The 13,493-nt window shown below is 43.6% G+C and overlaps 5 protein-coding genes across 5 annotated transcripts; 3 read left to right on the plus strand and 2 right to left on the minus strand.

The window, feature by feature from the left end:
* Positions 1-1,452: 1,452 nt before the first annotated feature.
* Positions 1,453-1,798, minus strand: Bfra_001441 (uncharacterized protein; the record flags this gene model as incomplete). The annotated part of the gene is made up of 2 exons (XM_037331872.1): positions 1,453-1,542; positions 1,700-1,798. The coding sequence occupies 2 exons, from the start codon at positions 1,796-1,798 to the stop codon at positions 1,453-1,455; spliced, it is 189 nt and encodes a 62-aa protein (XP_037196026.1).
* A 224-nt stretch (positions 1,799-2,022) lies between these two features.
* Bfra_001442 (putative c2h2 type zinc finger domain protein) lies at positions 2,023-5,006 on the plus strand (the record flags this gene model as incomplete). The annotated part of the gene is made up of 6 exons (XM_037331873.1): positions 2,023-2,070; positions 2,134-2,858; positions 2,910-3,194; positions 3,245-4,096; positions 4,145-4,829; positions 4,881-5,006. 6 exons carry the CDS (start codon positions 2,023-2,025, stop codon positions 5,004-5,006), a joined length of 2,721 nt encoding a protein of 906 aa, XP_037196027.1.
* A 2,684-nt stretch (positions 5,007-7,690) lies between these two features.
* On the plus strand, positions 7,691-9,523 carry Bfra_001443 (putative transcription factor c2h2 protein; the record flags this gene model as incomplete). The annotated part of the gene is made up of 1 exon (XM_037331874.1): positions 7,691-9,523. The coding sequence occupies one exon, from the start codon at positions 7,691-7,693 to the stop codon at positions 9,521-9,523; it is 1,833 nt and encodes a 610-aa protein (XP_037196028.1).
* Positions 9,524-9,846: 323 nt separating this feature from the next.
* Bfra_001444oa (putative tpr domain-containing protein) lies at positions 9,847-11,767 on the minus strand (the record flags this gene model as incomplete). The annotated part of the gene is made up of 6 exons (XM_037331875.1): positions 9,847-9,975; positions 10,160-10,251; positions 10,316-10,642; positions 10,694-10,801; positions 10,854-11,428; positions 11,502-11,767. The coding sequence occupies 6 exons, from the start codon at positions 11,765-11,767 to the stop codon at positions 9,847-9,849; spliced, it is 1,497 nt and encodes a 498-aa protein (XP_037196029.1).
* A 277-nt stretch (positions 11,768-12,044) lies between these two features.
* On the plus strand, positions 12,045-12,621 carry Bfra_001445 (putative progesterone binding protein; the record flags this gene model as incomplete). Its single annotated transcript, XM_037331876.1, has 4 exons — positions 12,045-12,135; positions 12,189-12,223; positions 12,281-12,338; positions 12,410-12,621. The coding sequence occupies 4 exons, from the start codon at positions 12,045-12,047 to the stop codon at positions 12,619-12,621; spliced, it is 396 nt and encodes a 131-aa protein (XP_037196030.1).
* Positions 12,622-13,493: the final 872 nt, after the last annotated feature.

The following is a 13,493-nucleotide window of genomic DNA, read 5'->3' on the forward strand; positions in this document are numbered from 1 at the left end:
AGTGGGTGATTCGGGATTCGATGGAGGTTTGTTGGGTGGGCGAGGGTGTATTGTTTTCGAAATGAGATGAACATCTCAATACGTATTTCTCCTATTTATATTCATATTCATATTCATTTCCATCTCAATTTCAATTTCAATTTCAATTTCCATTTCAATCTTCGCATCTACCTACGTAGGTCGGTAAGGTATCACAATATGTATACCTGCTCTTCCACTCTACACGAAATCTCGCTTCTCATTTTCTAATACCATACTAGACACTCTTATAAAGGCAATGCCTCACGAAGCGTCGATTCAATCAGGCGCTTTTATGCCAACGTCAAGAGGACTAGAATAGATATGTATACAGAGAATACATACATACCTATAGCTGGCTACAAGCTAGCTACATGATCTCTATCCGCTCTGAATGATTAACCGAGGGGTCCCTGTTCAACCCGTCCTGTGCTATTTCGTCAGACGTATACGAAAACGTGATCGCGTGGGTTTATGAACTGCTTTGGGACTTGGGGAAGTACGTATGCGTGTGTGTATGTGTGTATGTATGCATGTGTGTGTGAAGTGAGTGAACCGGTTTTGAGGTGTTACGATATCGCATTCGTTTATTAGTTGGTTTAGGTGGGTTTATGGAGGTGGGTAGGTAGGTAGGCAGGTAGGTAGGTAGGTAGATATGTATGTGAGGAGGCGGGGTGCAGAGATTCTGGAACAATGCATGGGAGGGTGTGTGGGTGTGGGTTATTCGGGAATCGGGGGGCTGTGAGATGTTGTGGAATGTGTTAAGATGTAGAATGCAGATAGGTAGATAGATGGATATCATGTTGAGTGAATATTAAGAAAATGCTTGTGTATATAGGAATTGTTTTTTCTTCTAGTCTGTATAACCATACCCATCGACGTAATAAAGCCTCGTCTCTTCGAGAGCCTTTATTTTCATTCAAAGGATAGTCATGTGATTTACACGTGATATTGATTTTTTCTCCGTGTATCAAAAACATTGTTTGCACAGCAGCACCACACATCGATCTCCAAAAGAGCAAATGATCTTCTTCATGCTTATATCAATCAGTCTAAAAAGGTATGAACAAAACGAACGAAATGGATAGCTGAGTCATTTATTAGTCGTACACTGATTTCCAACTAAGGTGCCCAGCTGCTGTTGCCTAGTATTGGATTCTGCAAAGTTCGAACATCCCCCCAGATTCTTTTTTCTTCTTCGCTTGCTCGCCTCACTTCCCTCACCACGCAATCCGATGCAAGCCTCACTCTCACTTAGCACAGGATTCACACTTTTTCTCACTTCTTATCTTTGAACCTTCACTTCACTTCACTTCATTTCATTCTTCAGGTATAATCAATCAGTACATATCTATTATCGTAGGAAGAAGAAGATCAATCACTCGATGAGCATGAAAAGCTTACAATCATTTATTTCTTCGTTGGTTTGTCTTCTTATTGAATAAACAAGAATTCATTCATTGGCTGTCGTGTCGCACTCTTTCTACTCCCCTTCCACTGCCCGCGCGCCCGGAATCCATTTGTCTTAATGCCCGATTCTCTCACCGAAAGCCACTCGCTCCCTCACCCATCAACTCTCCCTCATCATATCACTTCTACCACACGCACCTCGTAAGCATTTTGATCGCTTGCTTCTCCATTAGTGTCGCATATATATATATATATATATACATTTTCAAACTTTGTATTTTGCCTCATTACTCTCTTTGGAAATTTTATCTCGCGAACCATTTTCCTTTCCTCGTCTACATACAGTACTCCGAGTTGTCACTTGAACCATGGTTCATGATTAAGCGCACGGGTCATTTGCCCTGTGTATGCAAAGGTCTTCTTCGACTTCTCTCTCATTGCTCGCGGCTCTTCCCACATCAAATAACATTTCTTATACTTTTAAGACTTTGATACATTGGTTATATCTCCTACAACTTCTCTTATATCTTTCCTCGGTTTGTTATATCGGGTTGAGTAGATGCTTGTCAGAGTATGGACTGACAGCTAATAGCAATGTCGATGCATCCAAGCTATCCCCGTAATGGGAGTTATCCACGCCATGTATGATCAATCCTTCCCCCTTTCAACTTCTTCCATGGCCTGTGTTCTGATGGAAACTCGTAGTATTATCCCTCACCTCCTTCCATGCACACTTCAGATTCCGGATATGGTTCTACACGAGGAGAGATGGGTCCGCCATCATTAGATTTTCCACCTCAACCTATTGAGATTGATCTGAGTAATTCGCGGACCCTTCCAAGTCCTTCCCCTTCTTCTTCGGTTGCTTGGGAGCCAACGTTGTTTCCTTCTCCCCACGGATTTCCTGATTTAAATTCCCCATATGGACCAATTTCCAGGATGCAACAACTGCCAATGGATCGTGCGACAGGCCAGGCTCCATTACTCCAATGGTATGCCGATAATGATGGTCCTTGGTATCCCAAGACAATTTCAGATCCCATCTCAGAGGAAAGAGCAAATGTCAAGGTTCGTTCAAATAATCGTGCACCCGTTGCTTTTGGAGGGCCGTATCGTCAACAAGATCCCTTGGAGAATGGATCCTTTCATTTCGGTGGCCCACCACAATCAGATTCTGGATATGGAACCAGAAGGAGCCATGGAAATGCTTCAATCTTTAGCTCTGATATTAATGATCGCGATCAAGACTGTCAAAGCTTAGCAGGTCATGTTGCAGACTATCAGCCCTTTCAGGGGTTGAATGAAGCATTGCAATCTCGCGAGAATACGACACCCGAAACATGGCCAACACATCTTCCGGCTTCTATTAACTCGCCAGGTCTGTTCTGTCAGACCTGTCAAAAATCCGTAAAAACAAAATCTGAGTTGAAGTCCGTTCCCATAGTGATCTGCCATGGGGAATCACTACTAATTTTTCACAGGAAGCATGATCTACGACATAAAAAGCCCTTTGTGTGTAACTTTCCAGGTTGTGGAAGAACTGAGGGATTTAGCACAACCAACGATCTAGATCGACATACAAAGAGCAAACACTTCTTGGCTATGACCTCGGAGGTGGAGTCAATAAAAAGATACCGCTGTGTTGTACCTGAGTGTAAGTCCAAGGATAAAGCATGGCCACGACTCGACAACTTCCGTAGTCACTTGAAACGAGTTCATTCGAACGTCGTTGGATCGGAAGAGAACTTGGAGAAGATAATACGACAGTAGGTCTGAGAGGACTTCAATAACATTTGGTAGGACTAATATTTTTTAGGGCTGAATTTCTGGAACCCTCAGGTTTGCCTCAAAATGCCCATCTCACTACAGAAGCGTCTACCCACGATGTCTCGCACAACAGGGAAGTTAACGAATGTTCACCAAAGGCCCAGGTTATCAAATCCAATTCGAAGCCCGTCTATCCAGACTTGATCCAGGATTTAGTCGCCCCAACGGAAATTCCAATGGAGAAACCTCTCGTCGCGGATGTGAATCCCAGTGACACTGCTATACCTGGACCGAACAATCCTCCCGCGGATCCACATACTAGAGATACCATCCAACCATCGGAATTATTTCGGAATCCATCAGAGGTTGTTAACAAAATCTTTTTGGATATGTCGACCCTAGTGGGTACAAAGAGTGCTTTGAATCGTAATCTTGATCATGTAAGCCGTCCATCGGTGGAGAGAAACCCATTACCACCTGCAGGTAAGGCAACTCGACATAGTAGCGTCTCAGCCACCGATGCAACCATTACCGAAGCAATCAGAACCGCATTAGCAGAGGCAAAAAATTCATCCAACGTTGGTGCATTGCCGATGGGACGGAAAGTCTTGCCTAATGGAAAATCTCCCCCCGCTGATCCCTGGGGATCCACAACGGATAAAGCTGCATGCTTACTAGATGGATTTAATAAGTCTACTTCTTCTACAACAGATGATTCCCTGGACCAGGAAAAAGCGATTGAGGTTTACAAAACCCTGCAAAAGCTAGGTTACATTATTCAAAAGGATCCAAATCATACACCTCGGATACAAAACCCAGGATCTGTTGCCAGCAACAAGAGTGAAAACCAAGTCACCTGTGAGGTTTGTAAAAAGTTTAAAGGAAGACCTTGCGAGCTGAAGTAAGCTCAAAATCTATCTCTTACATCACTGTTACTAATAATAAATAGGAAACATATGAAACGGCACGAGAGGCCTTACGGCTGTACTTTCTCGGCTTGCAACAAAACCTTTGGAAGTAAAAATGATTGGAAACGACACGAGAACTCGCAACATTTCCATTTGGAGACCTGGCGTTGCGACAATGAGAAACCCGAAGGTGGAGCATGTGCGAAAGTCTCTTATCGTCGTCAAGCATTCCAAGAACATCTAAAGAAAGAACATGCCATCATTGACCAAGATGCTGTTAAGACTAAGGTCGATGCTTGTCGTATTGGCCGTAACTGCCAGGCTCGTTTCTGGTGTGGTTTTTGTAAGACGCTTGTTGATCTTAAGAAAAACGGTCTTGATGCCTGGATAGAAAGGTTCGATCACATAGATAACCATTTCATGGGGCGCCACGGACTTCAAAAACAAAGCATTCAAGATTGGATTCCAGTTGATAGTGACAAACCCAAGGGCGACGTTGCCAGTCCAAATCACCTAGGTGAATCTTCACCTGAAAATGACCATCAGGAACATTCGACCGATTCTACAGATGACTTTGGTAGGAGCTCACCAGAATTTGTCGGCAATAAAGGAACCTCATCTACTTTGGTGGGTCAAGAACCCAGGGTATCAAAGAAACGAGAACGCAACGACGATGAGAATGACAGGCCATCAAAGTATACAAAGATTGGAGAGATTGTTTACTGTGTACGCGCTCCCACTTTACTGTGCCATATGCAATTGCTAACGTATTTATAGTGTCATTGTGCAGATGATCTAGGACGTACTCTTGCTCTTAGTCCCAAGTGTACTTCCTGCAATCATGATTTTTGCAACGAGTGCAAGAGCGATTCAATTGATAATTGTGAAGGTCAAAAAGTCTGACATGTTCATGAATATTATTTGGAGTTTCTTAATGTGGTTGATTGAACACTTTCATTTAAGAAAGGATAACCGTGTAAAACTATTGGGTCTGCGATGTAATTGGGCAGGAATTTGAAAACAATGGGAGGGAAGATACCCAGGAATTTTTTCTTTGGCGTTTGCAAATTTAACCTTACGGTAGAAAGAAATTGTTTTCCATGGAATTCAAAGGTTAGCGAGGGGCACAGTACTCGTAAACTGATTTTTTGGACATACTACATCTCCGATGGTGGGAGGCATGAATGACCGTGTTGAATAACAACTCCAATGGTTGGAATACGATGTTTTCAGCCGCAGTGATAACCGCTTTCCAATCCGGCCCATGAAGGAGTTATTTCGCTTAACACACCGAATAGATTCTAGATGGTGTAGTGTAAATAGAGCTCATAGGATAATATAGAAAACCACAGTTGGAAAAGTTGTCTGGGATCAAGGGCAAAGCCACATCATATGCGACTTTCCCTCCACGTGGCGTACCCTTTCTACGACGTGAATACATGTGAAGCTAGACCCCTTTGGTTCACCGAGTTTTAGGGTGGAAGAGTGGTTTGGACATGTAGGTAGGTGAAGGGCGAAGCAAGCGGGACCAAAAAGTGAGGCTGCATATATGTATGTGTATCAATTATCTGTATGTGGAAGGAGGGGTATTCTTGATTTTTTAAGGGATATCTTCATGGGCGTTGGAACTTGCTTACAGGGCATTGTTGGGTTTGGTGTTGCATGCATTCGGAGATCTTGAAGATTAAATTCATATGTGAGCAGACACTACTCGGTGGCATGGGAAGATGTGGTATCTTTGTAAATACTACTTCATCGTACTCGATCTTCAATGCGAATAGCCGAGTATGTGTAGCATTTGAAGAACGACTTGGTTTAAATTGGGAGAAATAGGGTGAAATGGACAAGAACAAAACCAAACCCGATTGATCTAACCGACCCAGCGAATTAACGAACGAAAATGCATGTCAAACGCTTCATTACATCAATTAGATTGAGATGCATTAACTGCGACCGCGATACAGACTCGGTAAGATATGTATTTGAAATGGTCTCTGTTATCATTTGGGGGCTGTTTTCAATATCGGCGATTGGGATATTGGGGCATTGGATGGTGTGGGTGGGGGCTAGAGTGCTGACACCCAAAAGAAGTAGAATGAATGAAATGAAATAACATGAACCAATGAGGAAAGAAAGGGAAAAGGGGAAAGGAAAGAAAAAATGTAAAAGAAAGGGATTGGGTGTTCTTGGCTGTACAATGTATGATTTGGAGCAGAAACGAATGCGAATATTGTGTTACAGCAAATTCTGGAATCAAAGGCGAAGCAAAGTACTGTACTATAGTTCTAAGCGAAGGAGCGGAAGAAAACAAAGTTTCCCCAATGAACCCGATCGTATCGAATGAGAATTTTATTTTGTGCCGAGAGAACTCTCTCAATTGACGGAACGGCTTGTGGATTCCATTGAAATGACGGCTAAAACAATAATAATAATTCTCGATTTTGAAGAATTGACGTCGAGGTCTGCCTAGCGGTCGCCTTGTCCGCCTTACACCATGTACAAGGATAAATCCTGTTTCCCATTGGTTCTGATGTGGAATCCATGTTGAGATGGTAGGAAGAGGAAACGAAAGAGCGATGAAATGAAATGTATGGAGAGCTCCATCTGCACGATTGACTAGCTCGGTCGGGTCTCCACTCGCATCAGGATTGAGAATATCGACATGGGGAAATTGTTTGAGGTGGTATGCGGTGCCCTGTCAGAGCTGCTTCAAGCCATCAAGGAACATGAGGAATGATGAGGGGCGCAGCACAGGGAGAGTCATCGATCTCCAATACATTTATGGGCTCAGGGGATATGCACGCCAGAGTCGACATACAGAAACGTTCGAATTATGTGAGGAGATCCTTCACCGGCCTCCTGTGGGGCCTACCCTTCTTCTCACAATGCGGCTCTGTGATGAATTGCGAATGAATATGTCGCTCCCAAATGGTACACATATGAACTTTTGTGGAGGATATGTTGAGGCTTGGTCCACATACATTAGAGATTTGTCGTGCTGTTTCTGATTTCTTTGTTTCCTGTATCATCGGAATACATCATATCTATTACATACATAACAACTGCGCCTATCGTTCTCGCTACTTCGCCTCAGACTTTCCCCAAGTCTCAATACCTCCATATCTGACTGTCGACCAGTGGATTTCATGACCTGACATTTTGAAATTCATGATTTTGTTTGTGCATAAATAAAACAAAAGCTTGTGTGTGTACAAAAAAAGATTTATTATTGTTTGTTTGTTATCTGCAAAAGGATTTATTGGAAGTCGCAGCAAGGTGGAGATACTCGAATTACGTTTGTGAGTTCTGTTTGTTCTGTTTGTTGTCTCTCCTGTCCTGTCGTCTTAACTCATGAGTTTATTTGGGATACACAAGAAACTCATTCTCGCAGTAGGATCAATAAGAAAACAAACAAATATCAGCTATATTCCTTCCAAGCTTATTGCTTTGCATCTCTTTCTCTTCCAGAAGCTTAGCTCCGCCCCATTTCTCCAGTCTAGAATCGTGGGGGCCAAAAGCAAAAATCAAAACCGAAGACGCATCTATATTGGGTATTCGATTACTTCAACTTATATTATTTGGACATCATGTCTTACGATACTTTACCTTACTCGACTATGGAACCACCTTTCTTCCAGGAAAATAGATCAAATCCTCAATCTTTCCGTCATGAGGATTTGATGGACATTGAAAGTTCTTGGATACAAAATATCGATCCACTTCTTCGCCAGTCTCAAATGAGCTCTCCGGATTTCGAATACCGTCAAAACTTACCACAGCAACCTTTACAAAGATTCATCACAGAGCCGGGACGAGCTCTCTTTACTACTGTTCCAACCATGACTCACTTCGATAGCTTTTCCAGACCACCCCATAGAGCATTCGAACCCGTTAGTGTCTATCCTCAAGCTTCTCGAACAAGAATGATATCCCCATCTCCTTCCCAAGAGCTCTCTTCCAACTGCAGTAGTGCTCGAAGTCCAGCTACCGAAACAGATTGGTATCACGATGGATACTATTCCTCTCAGGGCCAAGATGATTACACCCTACCCAATATCTCTCACACTACCTCGCAAAACTTCTCTGATATATGGACATCACCACAAATTCTAATCGGACAGCCAACTGGATATCCATGTGTTAATCTCAGTGATGTTCAGGCATTTGCCGACCCGCAAGAAATCAAATTCGAGACCGATGAAACATATGTCGATTATGCGATCCAAGCATCAGAATCCGGAAGTCACAAATTAGTTTCCCATATATCACATTACAGAGATGAGGGATTGGGAGCTTCGATTCGAGATGCTGCATCTCCTCAAGCAATTTCTATTCAAGCTTCGAATAACGACAATACATCTACGATTTCTGATGCTGATGTTGATGCACAAGGCGATGGGATTGATGTTCACACCAATGGGAAAATAGACATGGAAACAGAGATTGATTCCGAACTACTACCCCAAGATGGAGACATCGAAGAAGAAGACGAACCATCAGACACAGAATACACACCCCGTCCCTCCACCCGCAACCCACGCAAACGCACCAGCACAACTACATCCTACTCTCCCCCCACCCCAAAACGCAACCGCATATCCAATTCCTCGACATGCACATCTAGATCCTCTTCCAAATTTTCCTCTGGAGGTCTCTCCTGCAAACAATGCGCCTCTTCCGGCTTCAAGGATACCCCCAGTCTCCAACGCCACATCGCATCCGCGCACCCCCGGGCTTTCATCTGCGTCTTCAATTTCGCGGGTTGCGATAGTACGTTTGCTTCGAAGAATGAATGGAAACGACATGTTTCCTCGCAGCATCTCAATCTGCAAGCTTGGGTGTGTACCCTTGGATCTTGCGGTAAGGTTCCTTTGAGTTCGCACTCGCACTCGGCTTCTACGATGCGGAAAGGTGCGGAGGGAAATGCGAATGCGAATGCGAATGCGAATTTGCAAGCGCGTGGGTATGGAGAAATTAAAGGCGCGGAGTTTAATCGGAAGGATTTGTTTACGCAGCATTTGAGACGGATGCATGCGCCGTTTGAGGTGAAGAGGAAGGGGAAGAAGAATGTAGAGTGGGAGGTGCGGGTGAAGGTTTTGCAGAGCAGTTGTGAGAGGAGTCGACGGGAGGCGCCGGAGAGGTTGGGATGTCCGATGAGGGGTTGCGCGGAGAGGAATGAAGGGTTGGGAGTGTGGTTTGAGGGGAGAGGATGCTGGGATGAGAGGATGGAACATTTGGGGAAACATTTGGAGAGTGTGGGGAAGGCTGGGGGAGTGATGAGGCAGGAAGATGATGGACTTTTTGTGGAGTGGGCGGTTGAGCAGAAGATTATTGAGAGGGGGGGAGGGGAGGATGGATTCTTTGTAAGGGGAAGGGGGGCAATGGGTGGGCGAGGAAGAGATTTGTGGGGGCTTGGATAGGAGTGAGGGGAGATGTGTGGGAATCAAGGTGGAGGGTGGAATGGAGGAGGATTTGGATGCTGAGGGGGAAGACGAGTAATGAAGAGATTTGAGAGAATGGACTCCTCTCTCTTTCTTCTTTTTTTTTTTTTTTTGTTGAAATGTAGGATTGTGAAGGCTATGAATCTGAACATCCCAGCCACGCAGGCTCACGAAGTACAAAATACGAAAAACGAAGTTATGAATGATGGGTACGGTCCACGGATTGTGGATAATGCGGCGTTACATTCCCACTATTTTCTTTCCGTTATATTTTCATATTTCTCGGGCTGCGGTTACGAGAATTAGATAGTATTTCGTTCATGTTGTGCTCTGTTCTGTTCTAACTTGGTGATAAGTAAGGATGATGTATTTTCTTCCTTCTTATTCTTATAGGAATGGGATTGAGCTTGGGTTGGGTTGGGATTAGTTACCTATGTTAAGTTAGATTAGGTTCGATCAATAATGGATTGCTTGGTACATATAGCTTGATATCTATTTCTTCCAATCTAGATACTGGAAGGTTTGAGTGAGTTATAGAAGCATGACGTGTTGAATTTGCTACTCTTTGCACAGCGACAAGGGAGTTGAATTGATATATCTATATTCAGGATGTACTGCTCTTGCAATGGACATCCATATGAATGAAGTATTGGAGAGTCCAGGTTGAAACTGACTAAGAGCGATACTCTTGCTACCTCTCAAAGATACTTCATTACTTCAGAATATGCCTCTTCAGACTGACTCAACCCCTATTGACAATCTCCTGCCTACCAACGATCTTCGCCATTCTCTCTTCACTCTGTGCCTCTCCCTCTTTAAACCCCATCGCACTCGCTAAGCTTCTCGCTTCTTCGTATCTTTTCCTTGCTTCCTTGATGTCCCCATCCATTTCTGCGAATTCTCCTAGATTATGTGTTGCAACAGCACATCCGAGATCACATTCTTCAGTTCTTTCTGGGGGTGCTATTTTTGCACAAATTTCTAGGGACTTGGTAGCCCATGCGCGGGCATTTTTGATTTGTTGCGAGCGGGATATTATGGGTTGACCTAGTTCTGGTGGTGGATTTTGTTGGGCCAGTGAGATGGAGAGATTGTTCACTGTGGAAGGTGGTTAGTGGGAGGCTTTGGGAAAGTGGAGAGAGAACAAACTTAGAACGGCTGTGTGGCAGGTAGCTGGAGTAGAGAGAGCGATAGCTTGGAGGAATAGGGGTGCGGCAAGGTGGTGTTTATCGGTTGCTTCATAGTGATGTGCAAGAGCTAGAAAGAAATTAGCTTGATCCGAATTGACGTCTTGAATGGAGTTATAAACCCTCAAAAGTTCCGCCCATCTCTTCATCTGATAACCAAACCTCTTCCCCAGGTCTGATTCCTTCTTTCTGTCTCCTCATTTGTTCCTTTAATATCGTCTCCACCGCATACACCAAGCTTTCCTCGGCCTTATCTGGTTGTAAAACGTATTCCCCGTTATATAAATCAGCAATTTTGACACTGATCTCTACCATCCTCCTAAGAACTCTCGTCCTCTTGCCAATATTCCTCTCTAAATCTCCCAATTGCTCCATCCATTTCCCACAGTCATCTCTCATAATTTCGTAAACACCAATCGCCTTATCATAGGCTTGAATTTTCTCTAATAAAACACAAACAGATATCTTGATTCCGAGATACTCGTCAGAAAATGGGTCCATACCCATCTCATCTGCAACTCGCAAAGCCTCTTTGTAATATTTAATAGCATTCTTAGGTTCAAGAGACATATTGGTGTAGTAAAGGGCCTTTCGCAGTTGCTTTGCTACAGGTTCTGGAAAGGCTTTGAAACCGTCGATTATGTATTTGTTATACCACCAATTGATATATCCTAGACAGAAGACTCCGAATCCTATACTGTATTTGCAAATGCTGTATTAGCACTGCACATCAAAGCCGTGAAAGCAGACGGATATGAGGTGTAAATTACGCTATTGTAGCTCCGGTCATGCTATATGGATGTGCTTTAAAGAGTATTTTGGCATTCCTCGTGAATGAACCTTTGGAGCGGTTGATCTTAGGTTGTGCTCCTCGTGTAGATTGCCATCTCTGCTGCTGTGTTCGACATGGTACGGAGTTTCTAGTAGCAGGTCTACTGGACCTTGTAGCTTGCACTCGTTGTTGACGAAGACATTGCGATGCGCGATTAGAAGCGCTGGCAGACCCGAGTGAGGTTGCGAACCTTGGTGTAAACATTTCAGAAGTTGTCTCTATAACAATCGCACAATTAAATATGGAAGTCTAGGCGCAATTGTCGTCGGCGCACTTTGTAAAGCTTTGGTCGTCCGAGAGCTTCATAAAATTAACGATTTCCTCCTGCAAGACATTTCACCCTAACCAAAACCCCTGTCTCCCGCAATACGCTAACCAATGAATGACGCTACCCCACATCATCGACGAACGTCAGCTTTCTGTTCCATCGCAATATTTCTCTTCAATCAACCTTCACTTATCATAACACGTTTCACTCAAAATGGCTGGTAAATTCGAACCTAAAACTCCTGTAACTCTGAACCCACCAAAGTACGATCCTATTTCGGTGGAAGAACTTGCGAAATGCAATGGTAGTTACGATCTCTTTACAATCTCCGGAGATGAGGGGCTAACATGTTGAAAGGTTCTGATAGTGATAAATGCTATGTTGCAATCAAGGTACATTCTCAACTCTGCATGTTTCACACCGCAATGCGCAAAACTCATGAGACCTAGGGCAAAGTCTACGATGTAACAGGAAACAAAGCATATCTTCCTGGCGGTGCTTACAACGGTATTTCTTTCCAATCCCTTTTTATTCAACACCGCATGTTCTCCTCACTAATCTCTCCTCTATACTTTCAGTATTTGCTGGCCACGATGCTTCCCGCGCTTTAGCCAAGACTTCTACTAAAGCTGACGACGTATCCTCGGAATGGTTCGATCTCGATGATAAAGAGAAGGGTGTACTTAATGACTGGAATACATTTTTCTCGAAACGATACAATGTCGTGGGGCTCGTAGAGGGGGCGCAGAACTTGGATCCAAATGACAAAATAGAGGGTGCTTCGAGTTGAAAGTTTGCAGACGCATTATTGAAGTTGTGAGGGTTGAACAGGCTGTGGTGTGCGATTCAGACATAAAATTGAATTTAGCGAGTTATGATTTGAGCTTAGCAGGCGAATCAAGTTTTCATTCGGTCGTGTAGAAAATACCTGCAGAAGTCGCCTTGGTATATTTTATCAGGAGGTAGCCGGTCGAGAGTCAATTTCTGGTTTATCATATAATTTCTAATTTCTGGTGCTCTGAGAGCCATTATCACTTCAACTCGATTGCTTCGCTACCCAAGCATCAGGCTGTATACCTAGGTAGTCATTCCTCTGCTTTTCATAAGTATCCTTTCTTCTATCCCAAAATAGTCTCTCCAAAAAAATTAAACTAAATCACAAGGGTTACTCTTTTAGAGGATCAACAGAGTTGAAGGACACAGAAACCTTTTCGCCCTCATACTAGGCAGGAGGAAAGCCCCATAAAAGAAAAACACCATGCAACACTCCTGGTCGCTACACTACGAGGAGTTGGTATTACTTCCCGACGTTGCTTGTTCGTCAACGAAGTAGCCATTATAGTAGTGAAAACACACCTACCTATTCAATCTCAGAAGAGCAATGAATCAATTTTCCGTTATTTGTCTACCTTCTTTGTCTTTCCCCACTGTTTCAAACCCGAGTTCCTTTTATTTTGGTTATATGGAGATCGAGAATCAGAAGACACGACCTGTATTTGTACGGTGCGTGCGATGCTTCAAGTTGCATGAACTTTTTCTCGGTGGATGTGATCAGATTAAAGGAAACTAGACTAGTGCGAGATGACGAGAGGTAGAGGAGTGCTGATGCCGTGAAAGGATAGTGCTGATAACGGAGCGTAGAATGGATGTGTGTTTACAGGT

Source organism: Botrytis fragariae (assembly GCF_013461495.1).
Source record: "Botrytis fragariae strain BVB16 chromosome Unknown tig00000006, whole genome shotgun sequence".
Classification (NCBI taxonomy): Eukaryota; Fungi; Ascomycota; class Leotiomycetes; order Helotiales; family Sclerotiniaceae; genus Botrytis; species Botrytis fragariae.